Here is a 25,347-nt window from a genome sequence, read left to right as displayed (position 1 = left end):
ACGCCGGAGGGTGATGCGATTTCTGTTCGGCATAAGAGCTGGTCGCAAAGGAAACAATCTCGAGCGAAATGAGCGTCTCGGCTTGGACTTTTTTTTTTTATTGTAAAAACAGTACGCGGCGCGTTTTTTTTTTTTTTTTTTTTTTTTTTTTTTTCCGTACACAGCTTGTGAGCGATAATATCGAATAATGTAAAAAGATCTGTGTGATCTTATAGACTTACGAAAACTCTCTTTGAGACTACTACGTAACTTTTTTACTAAGCTGCGGATTCTGTGTAAGTTGGCGACAGAGAGTCGTTCTCGCAAACTTCTTTTTTCCCTATTTCGCTTCCCAAGCAGATCATGGTCTTTTAGGTTGACCGACTTCCGGCGTGGCTTCTTCATCCGGCTGAAAGGTTCGCGGGAAGATTTTTGTGGTAGCTTACTCTTCTCCTCTCTTCTCTCTTTCTCTCTTTCTTTCTTTCTTTCTCTTTGGTGCAATGTTTCACACTGTCATTTGAAATTTTAGCTTTGTTGTCCGACATCGGAAGTGTCTCATCTTCTTCCTTCTGCTTTATGCCACAGTTAAATAGTCTGAAGAAATCGTGAGAAATCGATTTTTTTGTTATGTTTCCGTTTCTTTAATTTACAAGAAGCTTCTTTCTAATCTATCAATAATGTTTCAATAATTGTTCTTATATTGTATTTAAATAAACATTTTATTTTATGTAAAATATTTTTAGAGATAATTTGTATAATTTATTACTTAATCAGTTTAATTTCTTTTATTATTTTAACGTCAGACGCAAACATCAGTATTAATATAAATTTATAAAATCTAAAAGACGAGAAAAATTATATGTGCAAATTTACATTTGTACATATATAATAAAAATAACATAGATAATAAATTTTTTATTTATTTTATTATCTATGTTATTTTTACGCGCTATGTTACACATACGCGCTAATACATTAGAATTATAGATAAATCACTCAAAAATACAACAAAAATCAGGTTTAATTTTCCGAGCTCGATATAGCTCGATAACCATCGAGTACTCGATCGACACGATCGATTCGTGGAAGCGCAAACTATCATAATACCGGTGCTTTGTCTCGCGGAAGCTTTTAATTCTGGATCCCGTCAGAGGCAATCGATAATTACAAAGAAGAAATCGAGAGGAGGTGGAGATGAGTAAAAAAAGTTGTGTAAAGAGAGAATCAGGCATCTGCCAACGATGATGCCAACAGTAGGAGAACTGGCAGACCATGAGCGTTCAGGAGAATTTTTAACTTTCCGGCAGAAGGTTTTCACATATCAAATATTTGATCACGTCATTAAAACAAACTGTGACACATATCGTTAAAAATAATTTAATATAATTTAATTTTCATATTTATTTTCTTAAATGATAATATAACGTGAATAAAATTATGTATACTTAATGTAACGCAATATCGTATTCAGTTTCTCGTGAGTAGAGCTGAATACAAGAATATATTGAAAGAGTAGAGAAATTCTGTTCATCAACGTGATAACACGCAAATTGCCTTTTAAATTAGTGCTATAACTTTTGCTTTCTTAATTACGGCCATGTTATTACTATTAACTACCAGATATTTTTACGATCTTATATAAAGATCATAATTTCATAGATGTAAAATAAAAGTTGCACACAGAATGTTATATTCCATGCAATCCCTGCGTGAAATACAAAAAAATGATCTTTATTCGAGTTCGTTAGAGCCATCATTCATTAATAAAGCTGTATATAAGTAAAAGATATTATTAAAGAAGCTATTTATTTTTTTCTACACTAACTCATTACGGAGATAATTATCGGGAAGGGACGATAAATATGAGCCCCTTTCGATGGGCACCCATGAACGGTGGTGGATTCTTCAGGCCATATGGCGCACACAGCCCCGCCAATTCTAGCTGACGAGGACGAAATCTGATGAGGATGTTGTCAAGATCGGGGAAGGTCACTTTTTGCAAGCTCACTGACCTCGAAAAACGCGGCTCGGTAAGCGGCGAAACGAAGGGGGGAACGCTCCTGGACCACCGGATGTGGATCGTGGTGATTTCTTCGATACACGAGGGAGCGGACTTTTATCGCGCGCCTCAAAAAAATTCTTGACGGCCCGACAGTGTTTTGCGATACAGTTCAGTGATCCTTCAAATGGGAACATCGTGGATAAGACAGCGACATGGGAAAGGAACGCGTAGTTTGCCATAACTGTAATGAGAGTTTGTCTATTTTTTTAATAATTTCTTTATGTTTGACAGCAAATATTGTAAGTGTAAAATACGTTCGAGAAACGCGATTATAAATTATATTGTTATTAGTTTATAATTTCGGAAACTATGAACACCTCAATATCTAATCAAGCAATGAGATAACATGGTTACTTTATCAGGTAATTTCTTCTTTCAATTATTTGCAATAATTGTTGAAAAAATCTGTTTTTACACGAGTTTTTATATTTGAGTGGCAATTAGCGAATTATTCTTTTACATTCCATGTAGCGGGATTTCTTTCGCGTATAGTGGGTGCTCGGTCATTCAGGAAGAAACAAAAGATTCATTCTTCCTCGCGCTGCTGCTAGTTTTCGCCTCGTAGACCGTCTTCAGAAAGCGTAGAGCCGCGTGCCATGCCTCGTTGCCGTTAATTTCCCGTAATAGTTACTCAATAAACAAGAGTACGGATCTCCTGTGGTTCCTTAATTGCACACTAGTAACCGTCATTAATTAAGGTTTTTTTCGCCGCTGATATAATTCATTAAAATCAAGCATATTTTTGAAGTGTGAATCAAATAAAAAACGAGAAAGTTGATTGAAAAATGATAAAAAGAAAAATGCTTGCAAGAATAATTATATTTTATTCTATTATATTTAAATTTTAAAATTATCATAATAGTTAAATGTTATAATAAAAATGTTTAAATTATAAAAAGATATTTGAAGTTATAATATGTCAAAAACTATCAAAAATATATTTAGTTTAATTTTATGTGTTTGAAAACTCCTGTTTAATCTCTCTCCGAGCGCGTTTATACATTTAGAAAGCTTATTTGGATCATATATATATAAGCCAGACTTACTTTAATATGTATTATAAATTATACGTACATTGCTACACGATCGTAAATCTCAATTTTACGGTATCGCATAATTATGAAATGAAATGCTATTGCACGCTTTCTTGCCTTTTTTTACGGTAAGAAATGTTTCTCGCCGGCCGGAAACGAGAGTCGTTTGATCCTTTGCGCACGTCGCGGCGGTGATGAAACAAATCGTCATGCATCAAGCGGCCTAATATAATGACTCGGCAAAAGAAAGAATATTCGTATATAAGGAGATTAATCAACTTTTTCACCAGCAGATCTATTATAGTCGCTTTTTCGAAAGTTGATTAATTCTGTGCTTGATTATTAATCTACTTGAGAATAATTACACTTTAACAGATTATAAAATAAATTCTCGCCAGCATGGAATGGATATAAGCAAATTTATATAAAAATTAGCGAAACGTGAATTTAATAATTTTTTCAGATTTTTCTGAAGAAGTATCAATAGAAGTATTGCGCAAGTCATCGAACAGTAATTGTGTTAATTACGAACGCGTGACATCAGTTTCTTGTATATATATTTTTTTCCACTTCTTGTGAGACATTGCATAGTTACATATTTATTAAACCACGATATGCCGTAAGAAATGATATATATTGCACATCTCTTGTATAAACAAAAATAAATAAAGATAGAAAATGGGAGTCGATTAAAGAAAAAAATCGACCAACCGAGACGAATCGTCCCGAATTAAACGGCACACAATCATGCGATTCTTATCTTTCAGAAATCGCGTTATAAACATTTTATCGCACAGCTCTCGATTCAGCGTTGTACGTAAAAAAATAAAAAAAAAAAAAAAAAAAAAAAACTCAAGACGGTACATACAAAGAAACGCACAATCGCGGCGAAGCAAGATCCCGGACTCTACTAATAGCTCGCTTCCGCTTACCATGTACGCGTAAATCGCTGAGGAAAGACGCGAGTATTAAAGAAGCCGAAGCTCGCTCGTAACGCGCTTCGCGGAGATCTTGTATTCCTTTTCTCGGACGAGCCGTGCACCGGCCTATTTTCCACAGTACCAAGTTGGAGTTCACCTCCACGAGGTTCTCCGATCTGATGACTTGATAAGATGACGACAACTCGCTTTCGCGGAAACCCGTGTATTGTAAAATGCCGCGGCTCTCCTCTGTACTCTCTATGCGCTCGCAATCATGTTCCTATCTACATCGCGCTTCTTAGCCGTGCAAATTTCGCATTGTTGTCAGCTTTCGTAACACAAATTACCTTAGATTAAAGTGGCAAAGGAAATTTCAACGTTAACTGTATTACGAAACTATTACGACTTCAGATTTATAAATAGTGATAAATTTTCGGCTAAACAGCTGATTGTGAGATGGAAAGGTGTGAAAATAAGAAGAATCTAGTACTTTTTTTCAATCCTCATATAACAGATACAAGGGAAGATAAAAATTGTCTATCGTAACAATTTTTAAGACAGTAATTTTGTGATAATTCTAATTAATTTTTTTTTTTAAGAATTCTCTTCCTTTCCCTTTCTCTTTCTCATGGGACGGGCTACCAACGTGTCGCTAAGGTCCTTAAACCCGGCTGACAGAACGCGCCCGTCCAACCCGCCTTTCTTCGTGAGGAAGGAAAGCGAGATATGCGAAGGTTACGTTTCCCATGGCTCGATAAACAGAGGACGCGGAACGAGAAAGGCGAGGCACCGTCGCCGCCGGAAACGCTCGTTTTCCAGCGAAGATAGCAAATATCTACCACGTCCCGCGCGATCTCGAGGTATAGCGGGTATTTTATATAGCGCTCTCTCTCGCTTCCGCAGGTCGGCGCTCCCTTAAGTAAGGGCGCCGAGATAGCGTGACGGAGGTGCTGGTGCTCGCGCGCAATCGGCCCGCTTGTGGTTTTAAGCAGATAATAGTCGCCGTTACGACTTTGTTACACTGTTTGCGCATTTGCGTTTGCCGACGCCGAGAGAAAGAGGCGTGCACCTCTCTCCCGTGAGAATTCTCACCGTAATTTATCCCAGTTACTACTACACGTGACGTTTCTCGCGCTGTGGTCCACGATCTAGTACCTGGTCCTTAATCACGCACTTTATTTGGTAAACAAATTTTTAAAATTAAATACAAATATTTTATGCACTTTTAATATGCCTTTTTGTTAAAGTATCTAATTTTTTAAAATTAAACTCTAAACGTGTCTTTAACAGCATAAAGAAATAGAAACATTGTTATATAATTTTCTGAGAAAAATATTTTTCCGGTTATAATTATTTTGTATAAGAAAGTTATTTGTGAAAAAGAATATTTTACAAATTAGAAAAAATTAATTAATGAAAGAGTCAGAAGTAATAATTATCGACACATAAAAAAATCATTAGATCGAATCTAATTATATCACTAAATTGTGTAGAATGTATCCGTAATTGTGAAGAAAATCGAACACGTGATATATGCGAGATTGGAATACGAAAGGGTATGTGTCCCTTCTCATCGAATTGCAATCGCAATTGCATAGGCGAACGAATCCGTACGCGATGTCGGTGCATCACCAGTGTATCTGTCATCCATCGACGAGGCGAACGATGAATAAGAAATAATTTATGATAATCATGAGCAGAACATCCAACTGCGCGTGAAATCATTATCGCATCCGAAGGCTCGTTTATACATCGCAAAAGGTAGCACATCTACGTGCCTAGTCACGCGAATAATGCAACGACAACGACGAAGTACGCGGATGAATTTTGACGTGAGCGCAAGAGCCGAGATTTATATTGATTTACGCGTTAGAGCTCAAGCTCAATATCCAGGATTTATGTAAATATATTTGTTGTAAATATGTATTTTAATGCTTTTTGGATAAATATTTATTTTTTTCTTTTTAAGGGAAATTAAACTCTACATATTTTTAGTAGGATAAAGAAATAGAAGCATTATTATATAATTTTCTGAGAAAACTATCTTTATGGATTATAACTATCGTTATAAGTTAATCGAGAAAGAATATTTTCAGAAGAATTTATTATAAAATTATTCAGAGAAATATGAACATTATAAACTCATAAATATTAGCATACAGAACGTTTGTTATTATTATCGTAATTTATTATTGAATTTCAATATGAGAGGTTTGTATATGCGATCGATTAGGAGCTTCTCAATCGGTTTCTCTCTCGCTTGCTCTTACTTTCGATTTATTTTTGCTTGTAATGCGGTTTATGTTCGAGTTCCTCTCTATCAGCTCGGTATCGGTTTACTCGGGCGGCTCTCCTTGTAAATAGGCACTGACCAACACTGACTTGAGATCCTTTTATATATGCTTGGCTACAGGCACGCGAATATAATTGTATAGAATGTTGCAAAATTATCTGCTCTCGCAAAACAAACATTTAGCAAAGATGGAAAGACTGCATAATAATGCTTTTTGTGTGTGTTGACATTACATATATATATATATATATATATATATAAATATATGTCTCGATAAAATCTAAAAATATAACAAGAGAGATTTTATTTTCGTGATTTTCTCTACTAGAATTTTTTACTTTAAATTAAACTTTTTTTTTGTGATATGGATATTAAACATTTTTTTATCTATGATATATTATAATTATACATTTAAATTACAGTTTGTACCTCGTCTTGTAAATTAAAATAATTTATTTTTTCACACATATGTAAGAATCAATTTCAAAGTGATCGACTAGAAATATCTATTGCCATGCATATGAAGCAATTTCGAAACGGCCTGTATCTTTCCATGCACATATACATAATTCTTTATCTACATAACTCCGATACGGACTCGTCAGAGGATCAGGTGACTAACATGAAAGTGACCGGCTTTGGTAGATGTCTTTAGCATTCTTTCTGAACGATAACCGCAAGTTGAAATGACGCAAACGCGAAGGGGCCCTTCCCCTCTTTATGATGACTCCGATTATTTATATCATTTTCTCCGTTATCGTACTCCCCTATCAATTACTTGAATACATAAGTATGCCGGACTTACATACGTATGTATGAATTATTCCTGCTGCTCGAAAACTAGCTACTTGATTTTTAGTTTTTACGAATCGCTTATAATTCTGATTTATCTTGCGTAGCAAAGCGCATCTGCAAACATTATTATCGAGATTTACAAATTTTACGAACTAGTCGTCGAATAACGTTAGATGTTTTTTTTTTTGCATGAATTGAGTATTAAAGAAGACGCGGAAAGACTTGGATAAAATTCGGTCAAAGTAATTCAAAATAAATTACACGATCCACTTCCTTGTGTGTCATAGAGACTCTTTACGCGAAAATAATGGACTTAGCGATCACTTAGGTACTCATTAACCGTTCCCAGGAATCTCAGACCTCCTCGTAAGATTCGCGCTGTCGTTGCCAAACCGGTGATTAGTAACTGTACCTGGATTCGCGTACTTTCTTAAGTAAACGAGGCGTGCAGGGCCCACCATTAACGGGTCGCGAATCACAGTAGTGATCTCGCTACACGGTATATACGCCTCTTATCCCGTGCATCTATGGCACAGTCCGACGAGTCTCGGGTGACCAACAAACATGAGACTCGATGCTTCGTAGCTTTCGCACTCGGCATTCTTACAATCGAGATAATCGACGATGCTGATGTCACCTGACACAGACGCGAGATTTACCGTCGAAGCAACCGCTGGACTTCTTCCTTCCGTGATAACCTGCGGGATAAAAGATCGTGCTAGACATAATAAAACCTGTCGCGCGCGCGTTTGCATCACGTGACTTGGCAAGGCATATTCATTCATCATTACTAAATAACCATGATGTGTTATTCAAGCAAATTTCTCATTACGCTTCATTATATTTTCCATTTGGACTGATTAAAAACGACAAGTCATACTTGTTCAATAGCGTTTAATTAAGAATGACTTGCGTTGTAATTACGTCCTCGCAAAATTTATTTTGAATTTAGTTTGACACATGTTCGTCAATTACACAAGAGTTGTATAAAAGTTAGGAATTGGAAATCGAGATGACAGTTAAAAATTTTCAATCATAAATCACAGGATAAGAGTTAAAATCACTTCCTTGAAAGCGATCTTCAATCATATTATCTCCCATATACACGATATGAAAATATATATAATATTTGTCTACAAATTCTATCTCTAAATTTTTCTCTAAATTTTATCGTGAGATATTATAGATTTATAAAATATGATATAGCTCAAATAAAATAGTATTATAAAACTCCGTTAAATCTATTATGATATAGTTTATGTGAAGATGAATATATCTCGGGGCTCTGCTTATTCTGCTTCAACGCATAAACGAGATTACAAATAGGATTACAATCTCTAAGGGTGTTTGATCGGAGATTGCCTTTTTTCTCAAAAACATATTGACGATATAAAATACGGCCCTTCATGTTTGTCATTATGTCATCCCATCACATTCATTGCAAGCAAAAATTATTATTTACTGTACTCCAAGCATAATATAATTTTGTCGAAGAAAATGAAAAATATTTTTTATGCGATCCGCAAATGTAGCTAAAGGTTCTTTCTCAGAATTAGAAGTGAAAATTCTGTTTAGAGCTATTTACGTTTCAACTTGAGCATCGAAAGAGGCTCTCAAAATAAAACTGATCGACGAGCGGTCGTTGGTAAGACAAACAAAGACAGGTATGTAGAAGTAGTCGCCTGTAGGGCGAGACTTGAAACAGGAAGAAAAAGAAGAGAAAGAGAAGGAGTTCGACTTCTCTTGCTCGCTCGTTTGTCGCTGCTCATCGCGCGCTCTTCGTGCATTATATATACATGTACAACTGAACTCGATGGTCTCGGGTTCCTGAGAAGCGAGAGGCCTCATAACTCTAGGATCCCGTGCTGCACCGCATGCCACACCTTTCGCACGGCTTTGAAGTCACCAGCTAACGCGAGCGCCGGTCAGACCCGAAGAACCTGAAGAACGTTGCCTTCCTTGTCCCTCGGAACGGTCGGGAATCGACGGGGGCGCTATTATACGACAGAACCGGCGCCGGGGATTTATCGAAGTGTCACTGAGAGTTTAGCTTAGCGCAGCCCGTCTTTCCGGGCCTTTTTTTCGACCATAGATAATGGTGCGAGACGTGGGAGTAGACCGCGGGGCTGGTCGCCGGAATCGTTTTAGCATATAATTTCAATTCTTTCTGACAAGGAAGCAAGAGCTGTGCTATACTAGTAGGTATAATCAAGTATTACACGTGATATATTTCATGATAACATATATGTATACAGCAGATATTTTGTCACACATTTTTATAATGCAATGAAAGTATGCACTACCTTGTAACTATTTTATTTTAATCTATTTTTTTTAATTAAAGCATATAATAAATATTCATAAAATAATATAATACACAAGTATGTAGTAATCTAAAGTCATCTAAAGTATTATATCAATTGTATCTTGAAAAAAATTTATCTCTGGAAAATTTCTAAAGATGTCATAATTAATGATAAATTCATCTCATTAACTCTTAATATTACATCAAAATCTGAAACATTTGACAATTACACATCTATAAATAAGTAAATATAATCTAAGTGTTTTCAACTTTCTCTCATGTAGCTCAGCATGTTATTGCTCTGAGCATTTCGATTATTGCGCGCTTTTGAAATGATAGATCTCGACTACGATAAATCATTGTGAAATTATGATAGCGGCGCGACATGCACACATACACAAATGCAGCTCGTGTCTTTCGAGCCGTTATTAAACAGCATTAGCCACAACAGTGCACTCGATATACCGGGCCACACCTTTCGCACGGTTTTGAAGTCTGACCTCCCGATCTAATGGAAAGCGCCAGCGATCTTCTGGCAGATATTACGACCATAATTTGAAGAGCGTTCTCTCTCTCTCTCTCTCTCTCTCTCTCTCTCTCTCTCTCTCTCTCTCTCTCTCTCTTTCTCTCCGAGTCGAGCTGTGCCTTGCGACGTAGAAGCTCGGGATAGGATCGAGCTTGGAGATGTCGAGAGTTAAACGCCGAGAAAACGATACTACTGATTCGCGTAAGGTAAAATTCAACGATCGCTGATATTTCATAACAGATACGGTCTTGGCCCCGCCGATTTCCATTATACAGTTTAAGATTGTCCGATCTTCGATTTATCCTACTATTCATGATGAATGATGGCGAAATCACTGCGTTCATCTTCAAAGTCATTTTGATCACGACTGATTTCCTAATATGGAGAGGAAAACAATGATTTCTCAATAATCTTGCGATCGTTGATCTTTAATCCCTATGAATGAACATATTTTATTAATTGCGATATATATACATCGAACAGCATTTTATTTTACGATACAGATTTTTTGGCATGACTATATTTTTATATTCGTGATAATTTATTACAAACTTATAAACCTATTAATTAATAATTTCGTATATTAATAATAAGTGGAATTATAATACAATATATATCCTCTTCATAGTTAATAAATTTAGGGTAACTCATATAAGAAAAAAACAATTAGTTTTTAAAAGAATGTCGCGTCGTTTCATATTTTGATCCAAGAAACGTCGATATAAAGGTTGAGATACAGCGAAGGTAAGCCCCTTCTTAAAATAATGCGTGGTTGCGTCTCGTACTCTCTAGACTCAAGCCTCTAATTTCCAGAGCGATCATTCGGCATATCGAGCCTGTTGCATTCATTAAGAATTCACCAGGAGGTACGGATTAAGAACCCTCCTGTACGCGAACACCTGGTATCTCTTCACGAGATGGAACTTAAATCGTCCGGTGAAGGAATGCGTAGTAGCGAAGAAAAGGTTGAAAAGGAAATCTCGGGTAATCATGGCGGAGAGAGATGAAGGGCGAATGGAAAAAAGTGAATGGACTTGACGAGAAAGAGAGCGAAAAAAAAAAGAAAAAAAGAGAGAAAGAAGGAACGCGGTAGTTTGTCTACTTTGCAACCTAATAACCGAAATGATCTATAATTGAGATATATTTTCTAAATACGTTGTTGCAATGAAATTGCTAAATTTAATTTTTTCCATATTGCCCAAGAAAATACATATTTCGATGAACGATTTTCCGATAAAGAAAAAGGTCAAGTAAAGTTAACTTAATATATTTGAAATATCTAATATTTAAAATAACAAAAATTAATTAAATTTTTTCTATTAATTTAATTTTTTCTATAAATAAGAATCTTCTCAATAATAATTTCTTAAATAAAGTCTCAAATTTCTCAAAATATGTTTTTAAAAGTATTAATTAATGCGTTTAAATAAAAAAAATTATCTTTTGAGAAGCTATTACTTTAATCTTGCCTCGCATCTTAACGATCTGAAGTCTTCCGAAGCAAATGATAGTTATTTTTAGTATCTAATTAGTTATCAATATCATATCTGTGTGTCATCATGGAAAACTAGATTTCCATTACCTGCAATTATGCAGATATCCATAAGAATTTTTTCCCAGCACTTTCAAGCATTTCAAAATACATATGCTTCTCACGAGCGTCCTAAGTGGAAAACACGACATCGCGATGCATGACGCTCTCTAATTATAATGTGTAATGGTTCTTAGATAAGATTAAAGATCCATAAAGAGAGTAGTGGAATATCGATTACCAATCATCCATCGATAATCTCGACAAATGGGTATATGCAAACACCTGGTCTGAAGACGTAAAAGAAGATCGACGGAGGTTTTAAAGGGCAAGGAAAAGGAATAAGATTGCGAGGATGAAGTAGGGAATGAAGGTCACGTAAGAGGGGCAGTTAATCGTCCTTTATGCAGATGAAAGAGAGCGATAAGATGGAGCGCGGACGCATGCACGCGAGAAAGAATGAGAGAAACGCCTTCTACCGGAACCAAAAAGTCGTCCAAGTAATTGCGACGCATCGGCCGACCGGGCCGGCACCCATGGGCGGTTGCGCGCGAGGAATGCATCCCTGAGGAACGAAACTGCGCGCAAGACTTCGTCGCGTCGCCTGGGGGATTACGTCCCTCCAACATGCGAAGACATTGAATACGATCGAGATTGCACCGCGCCGATTTTCTCGCGCCTGCATATTGATGGTCGTCCATTAGAGCGGAAATTACGCTTCGAGATAAATTAATGTTACTTACGCAAGTATATTGCACCAGCGGCGTACATCGGCGGCTAGAGATTCCGACGAATGGAAGAGATTTTACCCGGATAATTCCTTAACAAAAGTTTAATTTATCGAATTCACCGGAATATAATTTTTAATTTCAATATTCACTCCTCTTTTCTCTCTTTATCGATAGGCCAGTTTTCTCAATTTTGGAAAAGATCTTTACATAATCTACTATTTAAAAATATATAGTAAAATCTAATTAAAGAAATTAAAAGTCTCACTAGGAATATTAAGAAATTGCATATTTTTATGAAAGAGATTTAATTTTATTGATTTTTTTCATCAAAAATATAACAACAGTCAAATGGAGACAAGCGCTTGATCGTAATAAGAACGCGTTATTCACACAGATTGTCGGAAGATACACGTATGTACAAAGGTACACTGCATGTAAGTGTTACTAGGGAAGGTTTGTGGGAAAAACTTGATCCTACTTCCGTCGCGTTTGTGGCCCTTAATAAGATGAACGCAAGTCAATGATCGTCTTTTCTTACTCATTCTGTATCGTTTATTTTCTTTCACTATATCGCGCCAAGGTTTTCGAGCTCACTTTAATTATCTGTCGGTCAATTAATAACATCTACACGCTTGTAAAAAAATTAAAGGATGCTGTCTTTGATTCTCTTATTTTGTTGTAACAATTTAAAATCAGAAGACTTACACATTCCGTTTTTTATATGCGATTATTTTTTATATACGATTATTTCTCTATATCAATCATAAAGAACTTAATATTTGAAATATAAAATATTTGAAAATATGTATAATTTGAAATATTGATAAATATTGCATAGAAATTATAAAATTCTATTAAAATAACATCTACTTGAAATTAAAATAAAAAATAATTATTATTATTATTATTATGATCTACTTGTACATCATTGAAGTTTATTCCTAGGCTTTCTGCTTATAAATATACCTCTCCATCAACTAACATTTAATCTTTTAATCAACGACTCTTTCTGTTTTCCTATCTACTTCATGTTCTGACAAATACTGTCACTATGATTACGCGTTTGTGATTACGGTCCAACAGTTTTTACAAGTGCGATCTTTCTTTTATGCAATTTATATATTTCCCCGAGCACGGGATATATCTCGCTGTCGTTCAGCCCACGAGAGGGCTAATTATAGTTCGCAGAACAATAATAACTGACCAGTTTTTTATTCATCATACATATGTACATACGCATCCCGCCTGTTAGAAACCTTTCGCGAAATCAGGTTTTCAACTCGCTACCTATTACAATGTTATACGACTCATTGAAAAAAGATATATTTGCAGTACACAACATATATACGTACACTATTCCTTGTTAATAATCACGATAAATGCGTAGACTGTGAGAGCTTTGATCATGATTCGACTTTTATTATGGCGTACATCATGCGTGAAGTAATTTACGATGACGTTTTTTGCATGAATATTGATTTTAAAGAGAAAGAGAGAAACATGATAGAAAAAGAAAAAACTGTTAGAAAAGCCACATTAATTTTTGTTCGATTTTAACTACATCGTGCATGTTTTTCAATCAGCGCTGTAAAAGAATCTAATCTTTCACGAGTGTTCTAAACACATAGACAGAATTTCTATTACAAAATAGATTTTTCATAAAAATGAAATGTAATGAAATTAAATTGAAGAAAAAGAGATTTTCTTGAAATTTTTATTATATTTCATTAAAACCAGCTTTGATCGAAAGAAAAATTCTTTAAATTACTCGAAAATATTTTTAAAAAAGTAGTAAAAATATTTCTAACACTTTCAGATTTATTATTGAAGAAATAAAAATTACACGTTTAACACGATAATCCTGTAACTTTCTTTGTACATTAATCGCGTAACTCAAGTAACTTTTATATAGATATACATACTTTCTTAAAGATACGCATTTGTAGAAGGAAAAAAGCATAATATTATCGTCACGAGTTTGCTCGTAATCCTACCTGTCATCGTCACACCTGTCTCTCGCGACCACTTAGTGGTAACGTTAATGACCTTTCACGGACTGCTGAATACAGAACATGTGAATGTCTGAACACGAATTTAGTTATTATCAGTATAATTTCAATATATAAAAAATATATATCTAAAATCATAATTTATAATACTTTATATTTTGTATGATTATAGAGATGAAAATTACTCCGAGATAAATTATATGCTTAAGATTTATTTTTTATTAAATAAATTATTTAAAATTATTTTTACTAAATTGTTTTAACGAAAGTGAGATTTTACAAATAAATGCTACAATTTAACATTGAATTAGATCAGTAAAATTTGCATTTCTTGCAAAATTGAACATTTAGCCAGTTCTAATAGAGATTTTTTTTCTTTTCAGATGACACTGTCATCGTGAGTGAGGTTGTCCAACAGTACCTCGACCCTCAGCCTTTGGTGGGCTGTTATTTTCCTGCGGAATTCCAGGGCGAATTCGTGACGCAGGTGAGCGGAAAGGGCGTCGGAAGCATGGCGAACGAGCCTATTCAGTATTCTACCATTAACATCACCTTCAACGCGATACCGGTGTGGGGCTACTGCCACAAGAAAGTCGGCGATAACGTACTATTAATGGACAGGTCAGTTAACTCAACTACGTACATCAAAGAAAGTGCCGAGATTTAGCAAATCCATTTAACGATTAATAATTAGAAAAGTCATGTCTACAAACGATTCTATAGAATCTATTGTTAAATCAGTAGATTGATGAATTAATATAGTAAGGATGCAGCACTTATTAGTCGATCTTTCTTTGAAGAGTTAATTAATACATGAAAATAATTTAATATTAAAATTAGAGGCGATTCTCATAAATTAAGTTTAAGAGTATGAATAAAGTTTTTAAAATTTAATTTGGGAGTTACATACAAAAATGTTAAATGTTAAATTCTTGCAATTTGTAATGAATATTGATCACGTATGCAATTAATTTGATTAATTTGATTTACTGATTAACAATATATGTAATTTGTTTTTATTATTATTGTTTAAAAATAACCTGCACATTATTCTAATTTTTATTTAGGAATTTTGACAACTTTATTTTTATATTTTACTATACATTCTGAATTATCAAGTGGCACATGATGATCTTTATCAATCTTGCGCGTTAAGATCTCCAAATTAAGGTGTTAAAGTCTTAAAAGCCGCGAACGGTTGTTGTGAAAGTTTACAGACACATAAAAAAGTCCGGCATCCATAAAACACTAAAGTTTTAGATTTATTGATAAAACAAGAAAGAACAGAGGTGGTTGATGTGTTCGAAAAACGATGGTATACTCGGTTTAAAAGTAACGGTACATTCGAACGATGCATTTGTAACTAGGATATCTGCAACGCTTGCATATGTAAATGCCGTTAAATGAGACAGCGAAATAGTGTTGAAAGAACACGATGTCCGTCGTTAAACATGTTTCTAATGATGTCGAACCTCTGATTCTTCTCACATTCTCTTATCAAATGCTCTGATGCGTTGTCGCATTCTATAAAGAATGTTTAATGCTGAAATTATATCCATATGTATATGTATATGTATATATATGTATAGAGAAAAACTCTAATGAATTTTATATACATTCCAGTTATATAGTTTGCATATTTACCAATTGCAAAATTTAAATATTAAAATAAATATCATTTTTAAATACATATGTATTGTATATATTTTAAATTTCAAAATTTTATGAATAGTTGGGTATTCACAAAATTATTTTAAATTGGTCATTAATTTGACGACTATATTATATAACGTTAAACTTCTTTTCTAACGAATTTATACTTTAGTAGAATTTTAATTTAAAACATTTAATTACTTAAGATATATGATATTATAAAACGCAATTGTGTGTAAAACAATTAAACTTTTGAAATTCAAAGTTTGTTGAAATATTTATGATTAATAAAAAAAGTGTGTGTAATTTATACTGCTTTCTATATAAGTCACTGCGAGTCTAGACGGGAGAATGTGGGAGAATCATTTGCGCTCAGAGAGAGGTGAGCTCTTTTTATCAAAAAGACAGAGAATCCGACGACGACGAAGGAATATTGCCGTCGCGGAAAATGGAAAGGGTGTGAAGGGGTTAAGGTTAAATTAGCTTGCCAATGTCTCTTGGGATACCACGACGTCTACGGCTCGTCTGAAAACAAAAATAGCCGGCTTTCCAGACACTCGTGTCGCGTGCGTATTGCGAATCCGAGCTAATTCTAGAAAGAGGACGAAAGCTATAAAACAAAAAAATGATGAAACATCAAGTACTCTTTGCGTCCTAAATCGACGTAGCTTTAACATTGTTCCTATGAAAAAAAAAGAAAGAAGAGAAAAAATCTTCTATTGTATCACAAGGGATAACACAGAGGAAGGGGAAACAATTAGATGTTAAATACTACATATTTATAACATTGCGGCTGTCATTTTTTAGAAAAGTCTGGACATTTTTATTACAATTTTTATATATTTATTTTTTTCATTAATTCATACATGATTAATTAAACTATATGTAGGTATAAATCTTTATTTCTATATTAAAAAATAATAATAAAATGAGAAAATATATATATAGATCAAAATCGTCCAATTCTCTAGTTCGTTAATCAATAGATTTGCAGAGAAATTTCAATGTTGCATCTAGAGATCCGAAGTTCGAGAACCTCGTCGCGTCAATCGATAGTTCTTCGATGCATCTGAACGTTCACGAAGCCATGTGGGTGTTGTCCGCTCAAGTATGCATAAATTGGCATACACGTGAGAGCCTACCCCTTTCTCTTCTTCTTCTTCTTCTTCTTCTTCTTCTTTTTCTTCTTCTTCTTCTCTAGACGCGATCGTATACTTCGCGATTCATGTTGAATCGTTAACGAGCTACCACGCTATGAATATTCCAAGAAATCATATCTTTGGCTGTCTTTATTATCATCACCATCGCATTTACGATCTGGAAAAGATTTTTTTGAGTTTGCAACGTGATGTTATACGTTGAGCGTTGTAAGAATAAACTTTACAAATAAAAATAAAAATAAAAACAAAGATAAATTTTTGATTGTTCAATATTCGTCGTATTTGACATATAATTGTAATGTTTAATTCATGATAATTATTGTTAATTCGATTTTTTATTTCTTGTTATTTGTTAGCCGATTAATTTATTATAATCTGAATAATGATGTGTGTGTATCGCATAATTTTCTCTAAAGGATTTATTACGGACAGATGGACTATGATAGATATAATTTGAATAATAAATAAATGGCTACGATCACTATTACGTATGTATCACTCGAGGCAACTCGTTATTTGCTTGAGAGTTGATCGCGGCTTAATTGCCGTGCATTTTTTTCTCCCGTCGCAACGTTCCATTTAATCTTTAATCAATCGTGTGTCTCACGATTTTTACGAAGCGTGGTCGTTACGCGTTATTTAAATGACAGTGACGTTTATGCGTGTGTTGCGATGATAGTCCGTACGAGCAAGGCCGCAGCTATTAAGCGATAATCGCAGTTCGTAATAATAATTTGCTGGAGCGACAAGCAATATACGCTGTGAAAGCTGTATGCAGAATTCGCGTAAATTGCCTCTCCACGCCCGCGGTTGTCGGCGATGTTCTCACACAGAGGATGATCGCTATATTTCGCGTCTACCGCGAGAATTTTCTCTGTAAAATCGTCGGCAAATACGCAAAGTACAGTTGGTTCGTTTGCAAGGATTATAATGCGGTCGCATGTATTCGGCTTAGGTGATCATAAATGTACTAATATTCGAAAGTATGTATGATTATTAAGTATAATATAATTATTAAAAGTAGAATGTCAACGTTAGCTAATATCGTCATCTCGAAAAGGCGAAAAGATAAAAAACTAGGGTTTTTAACACATTTATTATTTCTCGAATATTTATAAACATTTTTATTTATTTCTAGAATTCTATTTATAATAATTTTTCTCATCTCTTCCGAAAATATTGTCTTGTCGATTATACAATATCAATGTGAGAGAGCAAATAATGACGTTCGCTCGTGAATCGTCCGGTACAACGCGTGCTTATACGTTTCGTGGCATAACAATCGCTCTAAAGCCGTTGAAAAACGGCATCGGAAGAGAATACATCGTCGCCGGGGATGCTCGCGCGCGCTGAACGGGCCCCACCTCCAGCGATTGGATAGAACAGAGGGCCTGCATACCATCTTCTATCATTAATCTCCGTGAAGACGGAGGAGTGACTAGCCGAAGATGGTACGAGCGTCTCCTCCAGTTTCCATGTATCCCGCCTCCGTGTTCTCTAAGTTCGCGTTGACGACGAGTTAACTCTCCTCCGGGATCACCACGTCGAGAACAACAACGTGTCGCATATTTCTTAGGCTGGCTTCACACACTCATTTGTCATTCTAATTGTGAGGCGTAGGGATCTGAATTCCGACTCCGTTGACAATCGCTGGAATCGCTCATTAGTAGAGAAGATACATGACTCACCTAACGTGAGAAATAAAATCTATGAGAAATACTTTTTATTACTAACTATGATGAACAATATTATTATAGGAAGATATTAAATAAACATTTTTTTTTATGCAAAATTATAGAATTTTTATATAGCATTACATTCTGTCTACGTGATGATTTGTTGCTCGTATGATACATAGTCTCATGGTGCGTGCGCAGCTATGCAAATTTGATTCGAGTGCAATTTACATTTCGGGTCAGTGGGATACCGCAGTCGGATGATGATGATGATGATGATGACGACAGTCTCACGGAGAGCGAACGCAATTTCAATTGTACGTAATTTGGTTGGTAGGTAGAGTAGGTAAAATAAAATAAAATAGCTCAAGCACTTGTAAAATGTTTCCGAAACAAGTGTTAAATGGAAAGACGTTATTGACCTGTGCGTCGTGTCCTCCACTTTCGTGTTTCAAACTCGTTTCACGAGTTTGAAACAGTGTAGCTTTTGACGTTGGGATATGCGTGCGATGTAATTGCATTTCGCTTTATACAAACTCTGTTGCATCGATCGCACGGAACAAAAAAAGCTATTAGTTAATAGTGTTTTTATTTCTAACGAAACCTGAATATTTATTATCTTGATAAGAAATTATAGATCGAATTAATTTCAACCAGAAAGACGAATGTTATTATAAATGAAAGTTAAAAAATATTCTAATTGCAAAAGATATAAAGGTGGACAAAAAAATTAAATTTTTTCGATCATAAACTACAAAAAGGAACCAATTACATAAGTATACGAGATATTTTATTGTTAAAGCTATAGAAAAACGATGGATTTGCATTTTTATTTGGTTTTCTTCTATTTCGAGAAATGAATTAATCAGAAAACAACTTCATAGAGCGCATTTTCAATACTTTAATTTATTAAGATATAGGAATATGTACTGGAAATAAGAAACTTGACAAGGAATGACGCCATCAAGACGAATATCACACGGCGAATACTCCGAATTCAGACAAGAATGCTTGTCGTGCACTCGCATAGTCGTTAGTATAGACAAAACCTATCATGTAACATTCTCCAGTTGGCGAATATATCCGCAGGGTTCCCAAGCACGTGTTCGCGCACATTGCTCTTTTAACAACACGGGCGAGATCCTATATATGGTGGAAAGATCGAGGTGACCATACGATCGCGGGCCTACACGCTCATTCTCACAAGTTGCATAATATCGGCGCATAATAGGTATTGCCTCGGAGTTATAATTATAAGCGCAGGTATGCGTTGACGTCGTAAACACTCACTTATATCTGTCAGGAGGTAATATCACATTGTAATTCATACATCATTGCGCCACTTGACACTCGCTATGCTCGGAAAATTGATCGAGATATTTTGATAATTATTAATGTTATTATATCGTAATTTGTAAATATGATTTTATATGCATGTAAAGAAGAAAGACGCATGTTCTATAAAAGATTAGAGAAGAATTCATTTAATTACATATGAAATTGGGAGAATAATACACAGTCCAAATATCAAGTCTCTGACATTTATTACATTATATAATTAAAAAGATAAATGATTACTATTTATATATAATACCAATAAAATAAGTCAAATAACATTGCACAATGCGTAACGCGAATAACGTGAATGCGTGCTCTCGGATGCACGCGCCTATGTAGTTACTTTAATAACTCGCAATTATTTAAATAACATCTTTTTATCGTAATGGCGATTTTGTTGCGCGAACGTATGGTACACACTGGATATTGTTGAACAAATGACTCCTCTACAACCACTGTCATTTTCATAATTGTTTGTGAAAAGGTACCAGATAGCGGCCGTGATAGCAACACGATAATACAATGTATCTCTCTTCCTTCCTCTTGCACATAATCTTGCACAAAAATTACTCGTTTTAATGAAATGGATTTTCTCAGATGTACAATGTCTCGAACCAATATTATCTCATTCTCTCTTATTTTTTATCTTTTATATTTTAATTTGCGTTCAAACATCATTTTAAGAGTCATTCAATATCGTCGATATTTTTGACATAGTATTTCAGAGCAATTATTTTAACCGTAGGTATCTTGAAACCGGTCAATAAAAATTTGACAGAGAAACTATTATTTTTTCACCTATTTAAACATTTTCTTTGATGAAATTTTTTTATTATCTTTAATTTAGCTCGTTTCGAGATATCGCGTGTTGCTACACCAAGTCGTTGGCACCTGGCACCGCGTGGAACAAGAATGATCCTTGTTCTTATTTTTTTTTTCTTTTGCACTTGTCATTGTCCACTTCCTGTGTCGGGTAAGTCGAGTGTTAATTCACGAGAGGCTCGTCACGAGAGCGTTAATATCCAGACGCCCTAATCCAGACGCTATCGCGCTGCTATTATACAGCCATTAGTGTCGTCTTGTCTCAGCGTACCTTTATTTCGTGAGAAAATTCGTAGGATTTCAAGGATAAAAAGAAGCTGGATATAAGATCAGATATTTTACGATGACAGTTCAAGGATCAATAGCATTCGCGACATGTCATTTTTTTTGCATTTTTGTTTCACTTTAGTGAAAATAAAATATTTTTCATTTTTACAGATTTAGTTTTATTATACGTTCTCGGTTCAATTAATATGTCAAGGAGTTTTGAAAATGCAAAAGAAGTTTTTTAGGTTTCAAAATTATAAAGACGAGAGTCTTGATTTAATATAAGCTAATGAAGACGACGTCGATTATATATTATCTACAACTCAAAACTTTTGAAACAGAATCCGATGTACGAGCTTGAGACAGTACAGATTTTAATTAAAATTAGAGGAACCAGAGAGAGAAAGAGAGGGGGGGAGGGAGCGGGCAAGGAGAGAAGCGGGACTCTTATTATTTCTTACATATGTGATATTACGGCACGGGTATCATCGTTTCAATATTTTATAGTTGACAGTAACAGCACTCCCGAGATATTATTTCTTACGTTACTTTACAGCTGGTGGTTAAGTTTTTCCCGCGGGCTGCGATTTTCAGCCCTTACTAATTTTCCAATTTCTCCCCTCGGGATTTGTGCGTCATAAATTTCGAATAAGTAATACATATTGCATTTCCGCTTGCGATCATAAATTTTATAAGGCAATGCGAGGCTAGTATTATATTTATAAAGGTAGTGTATTACATTTATATCTCTTAACTATATGGTTATCTTCGGATTTTATAAATAACTTCAGAGAAATTTTTTATATCAGATTGCAAATTCTGTTAAGTATTCTTTACTGCAACGGCAAAATTTTGACTTAATTGGAAGCGACATTAAGTATAAGCATTTAATGCATTATATTTAAAAAATTGCAAATACACAATGATATCCATAAAAGAATAATTTTCTGTTTGTTTCAATATCAAAACAAAAGATGTGGCATGTAATCAGTAATACTACATGTACTTTATTAATATTATGATTATACTAACTTCTGGCATTTGCTGTTGCAGAAATCGTGATAAGGACTGCATAAGGTGTTTCCGATTGCTGCGGAGGTCGCGGAATGTCATAGAAGTGTTCTCAGAAGCTCTCAACAGGTGTTACATATATGAGTCGGCCGCCTTGGCCTCCTGTAACACACTGAACTCCACCTCGATTCTGTACCGTAAGTAGAAGCCGGATTTCTCTCGATAATCATGTATTTGTTCATAAAGCAGAGACCGCGACCTATGACGTACATTAGACTAAATATGAGACATACTTATGGTAATGAACACGGCTTTATGCTGGAAATGCAGGATCTGTCTCAATAACTGTATTTTCTCACGGTTAGAGTCAGTTAAATTATTGCTAATGTGAATTAATGCGAGTTTTTGTGTCTGTCGGGCAAACTGCGGTTTTGCTTAGGCTTAGGCAATTGTAAAGTTTATTTCACTCAGCCGAAAAAGTGAAGCGAATATAGAACACGCGTAGAAAAGTATATGAATTGACAATAAGTTAAAGCTAAAACTTATTGGCGATATTTTGTTTAATGCTAATATTACTTCTAATAATAAAATAGAAATCTGATAAGAAAATAATAAGAAAAATAATAAGATTAAATAGAAAGCTTTTACCACATAAATTATATAATAAATACGTACGCTTTTTAAATATTTTTTTAATCAAAAAATTTTTTATACAATTTGATTAAAACCATATATATATATTTTCGAATCAAATATCGTGAATCGATCGAAATAATTTGAACACAATTTATGAATTACGTATGTTTTATTTTTACCTATTTTCTTTCATTGAAAAAAATATTATGAAGCACATGGCATGTCAGAATAGCATTCAGCTGAGTGTATTCATAGAGGTGGATTAATTAGCACTCGCATTCTTATATACGCGACGTGCGTATTATGTAGCGTACTCGAGGAATTTACGGACTTCCGGTTTATCGAACAAACAAATTGCAACCCGACCTTTAGAGGAAGGAAGGAGGGTTAAGTTCGGCGTACTCGCGCATCGACGAATTAATAGTTCTCAATAATTAGCGTTAATTGGCCGCGAACTCTAACAGCCGAAAGGAAGTGATGAAGCTTGTGTAATGATGCAGGAACAATGGGCTACCGCGTTGTGCAAGAATGCACAATATGCATGTCGCGTGCAGAACGCATGTGTACACGCGTGTGCGCACCGCGATTTTCTCACGCGCGTGACAATTAAAATACTCTTAAGATGATTGGGATGCATTTGTATAATCGTTTATATCCGAGGTGAAGCGGACAAATCGAGTTAGCCCTGTGGAATCTCGAAAGGACTAATACAAAAGGACTCATATGGACTTATACAAAGACACGATTGACGATTGAGTTTTGTATGCAGTTTTGTAAGAATTTGTGATGCAATATTTTATAATCATTTTCCATGCATTAATTCATCGAATTATAACATAAATTGTGTACAATAGTAACTTCATCAAGAGTTAACAGTAATAAAATATTAATAATAAAGGAAACTCTTAGACACATAAGATTCACACAGGATTAGCGTACAGAGGTACGCACGCATTCGCGTACATCGTTATTAGTTGCTTAATGAAGATTACTAATGAGCATTGATTTCTCGACTTCCGGTAGATTATCACGCACGTTCACCTGTAGCGGCTCCCAAGAAGCTGCACCTGTCACGACGCGCTCGAAAGAGCTGGCTCGATTCTCCCTTGTAATCCCGGTTTCACGCTTTGATTTGCGTCGCTGCACGCGAGAAACTTCACGGGAACCAAAAATTCGAGTTGGTGGTCCGGCGGAAGAAACATAATCGAACATCCGTGCGTGAAGTCTTTCAGTGAATCTCTCGAGAATTCAGGGACGACTTGTCGCTTATAAAAAACTAAAGCGACGACTTCGCAATCTCGTAGATGTGCGAAGAGTTCATATCCGGCAAATTTGCTCGCGAAAACATACCGGTTTCAGTTCTTTCAGGTTGAAAAAAAAAGCTAAAAATAGATAGAAATTTATTCACTCAAAATAAAAAAAAATACTTATCATAATAATTATTTTTTTTTTATTATTAAATTTTGTTTATTTTATCTCTATTTTTATAATAATAATTTTTAAATAGTGCTTTAAAGAATACGGAGAGTATAATTTAAAGTCTAATACAAAATACACAGTCACATCAAAATTTTCTTTAATGAAAAAAGTAGAAATATGTAAAAAAATATGATAATTGACTTTTTTGTTGTTATATCTTTTGTCTCTTTTCGACAAATATTTTCGAGTATAGAAAAATGCTGAAAGAAAAAAAAAACTCCAAGATTTGGTCGAAAGGACCTCCCGCGTTCCCATCCATTCTTTGTTGTGTTCTATTCCTGTTTTCCTTTTTTTCCTGGACCGTCGTCCGTATAGCAACCTGGTATTTGTCCTCGGAGGCGTGGGAGTGGCCCAAAAAGGTCCTCGTCCCAATCATTCTGCAATGAAATAAGCGACGGACACTATACGTGCTGATGGTCTGTTACCAATAAAGAAAGAGTATATATTACACTTTTCTTGGTTTCGCTAAATTATACTATTGTGTCTGACGTCCAAGAGGAAATATTTATACATTCCCCTAACTTGATAAAGATGATTCCGTCGTCATGTTTTACCATTCCTTTTTGTATCTTGTCTCGCGAAATTATGATATACATTTTCTAATATTCCTTTTTTTAATTGCAATACATATTTTATTTATCAAACCAATGAATTTATATTTTAATTGTAAATTGAATTGAAGTGTAATAAACAAGTATTACTTGTTTATTATAAGCGATATGATTCAATTTTTATAAATATACTGAACATAGGATCAAAATTCACTGACACTTTGATAACAATTGTACCTAACTTATTTTGACATAACATATTTTAGATCTTTTTTATTTTTAAAATTATAAAAGATATCAACAAAAGCACTGGATTAATAATCAAATAGTTTCACATATGTATTCTTTTTTCCTTTAATTTGAGAAAAGAAATAAGCTCTCGAAAAAAAATAAATCAAACATTTTATTTTTTATTCAACAAACTAAATAGTGCTGAAAAAAGAATTAATAAAAGAAAAAAAATTAAAGATCGAAAATATTTGTTTATATATAATTTATATTTTAAGCTGCCTATTAGAACTACATAATCTTTCTCTAAAGTTAGTTTTATGAAATTCTTGAGAGAAAAT

General features: G+C 34.5%; 1 protein-coding gene across 2 annotated transcripts in view; it reads left to right on the top strand.

The window, feature by feature from the left end:
- LOC140666586 (uncharacterized) overlaps positions 1 to 25,347 on the top strand; it is a 60,060-nt gene that overhangs the window by 27,993 nt on the left and 6,720 nt on the right. For both annotated transcript variants that reach the window (XM_072893929.1, XM_072893928.1), the window contains exons 2-3: positions 14,569 to 14,806; positions 22,155 to 22,309. In XM_072893929.1, coding sequence (XP_072750030.1) covers positions 14,569 to 14,806; positions 22,155 to 22,309 — 393 coding nt within the window. The remainder of the gene's footprint in view (positions 1 to 14,568; positions 14,807 to 22,154; positions 22,310 to 25,347) is intronic.

The sequence above is a fragment of the Anoplolepis gracilipes genome, chromosome 6 (genome assembly GCF_047496725.1).
Source record: "Anoplolepis gracilipes chromosome 6, ASM4749672v1, whole genome shotgun sequence".
NCBI lineage: Eukaryota > Metazoa > Arthropoda > Insecta > Hymenoptera > Formicidae > Anoplolepis > Anoplolepis gracilipes.
This window is presented reverse-complemented; position numbering and strand designations above follow the sequence as displayed.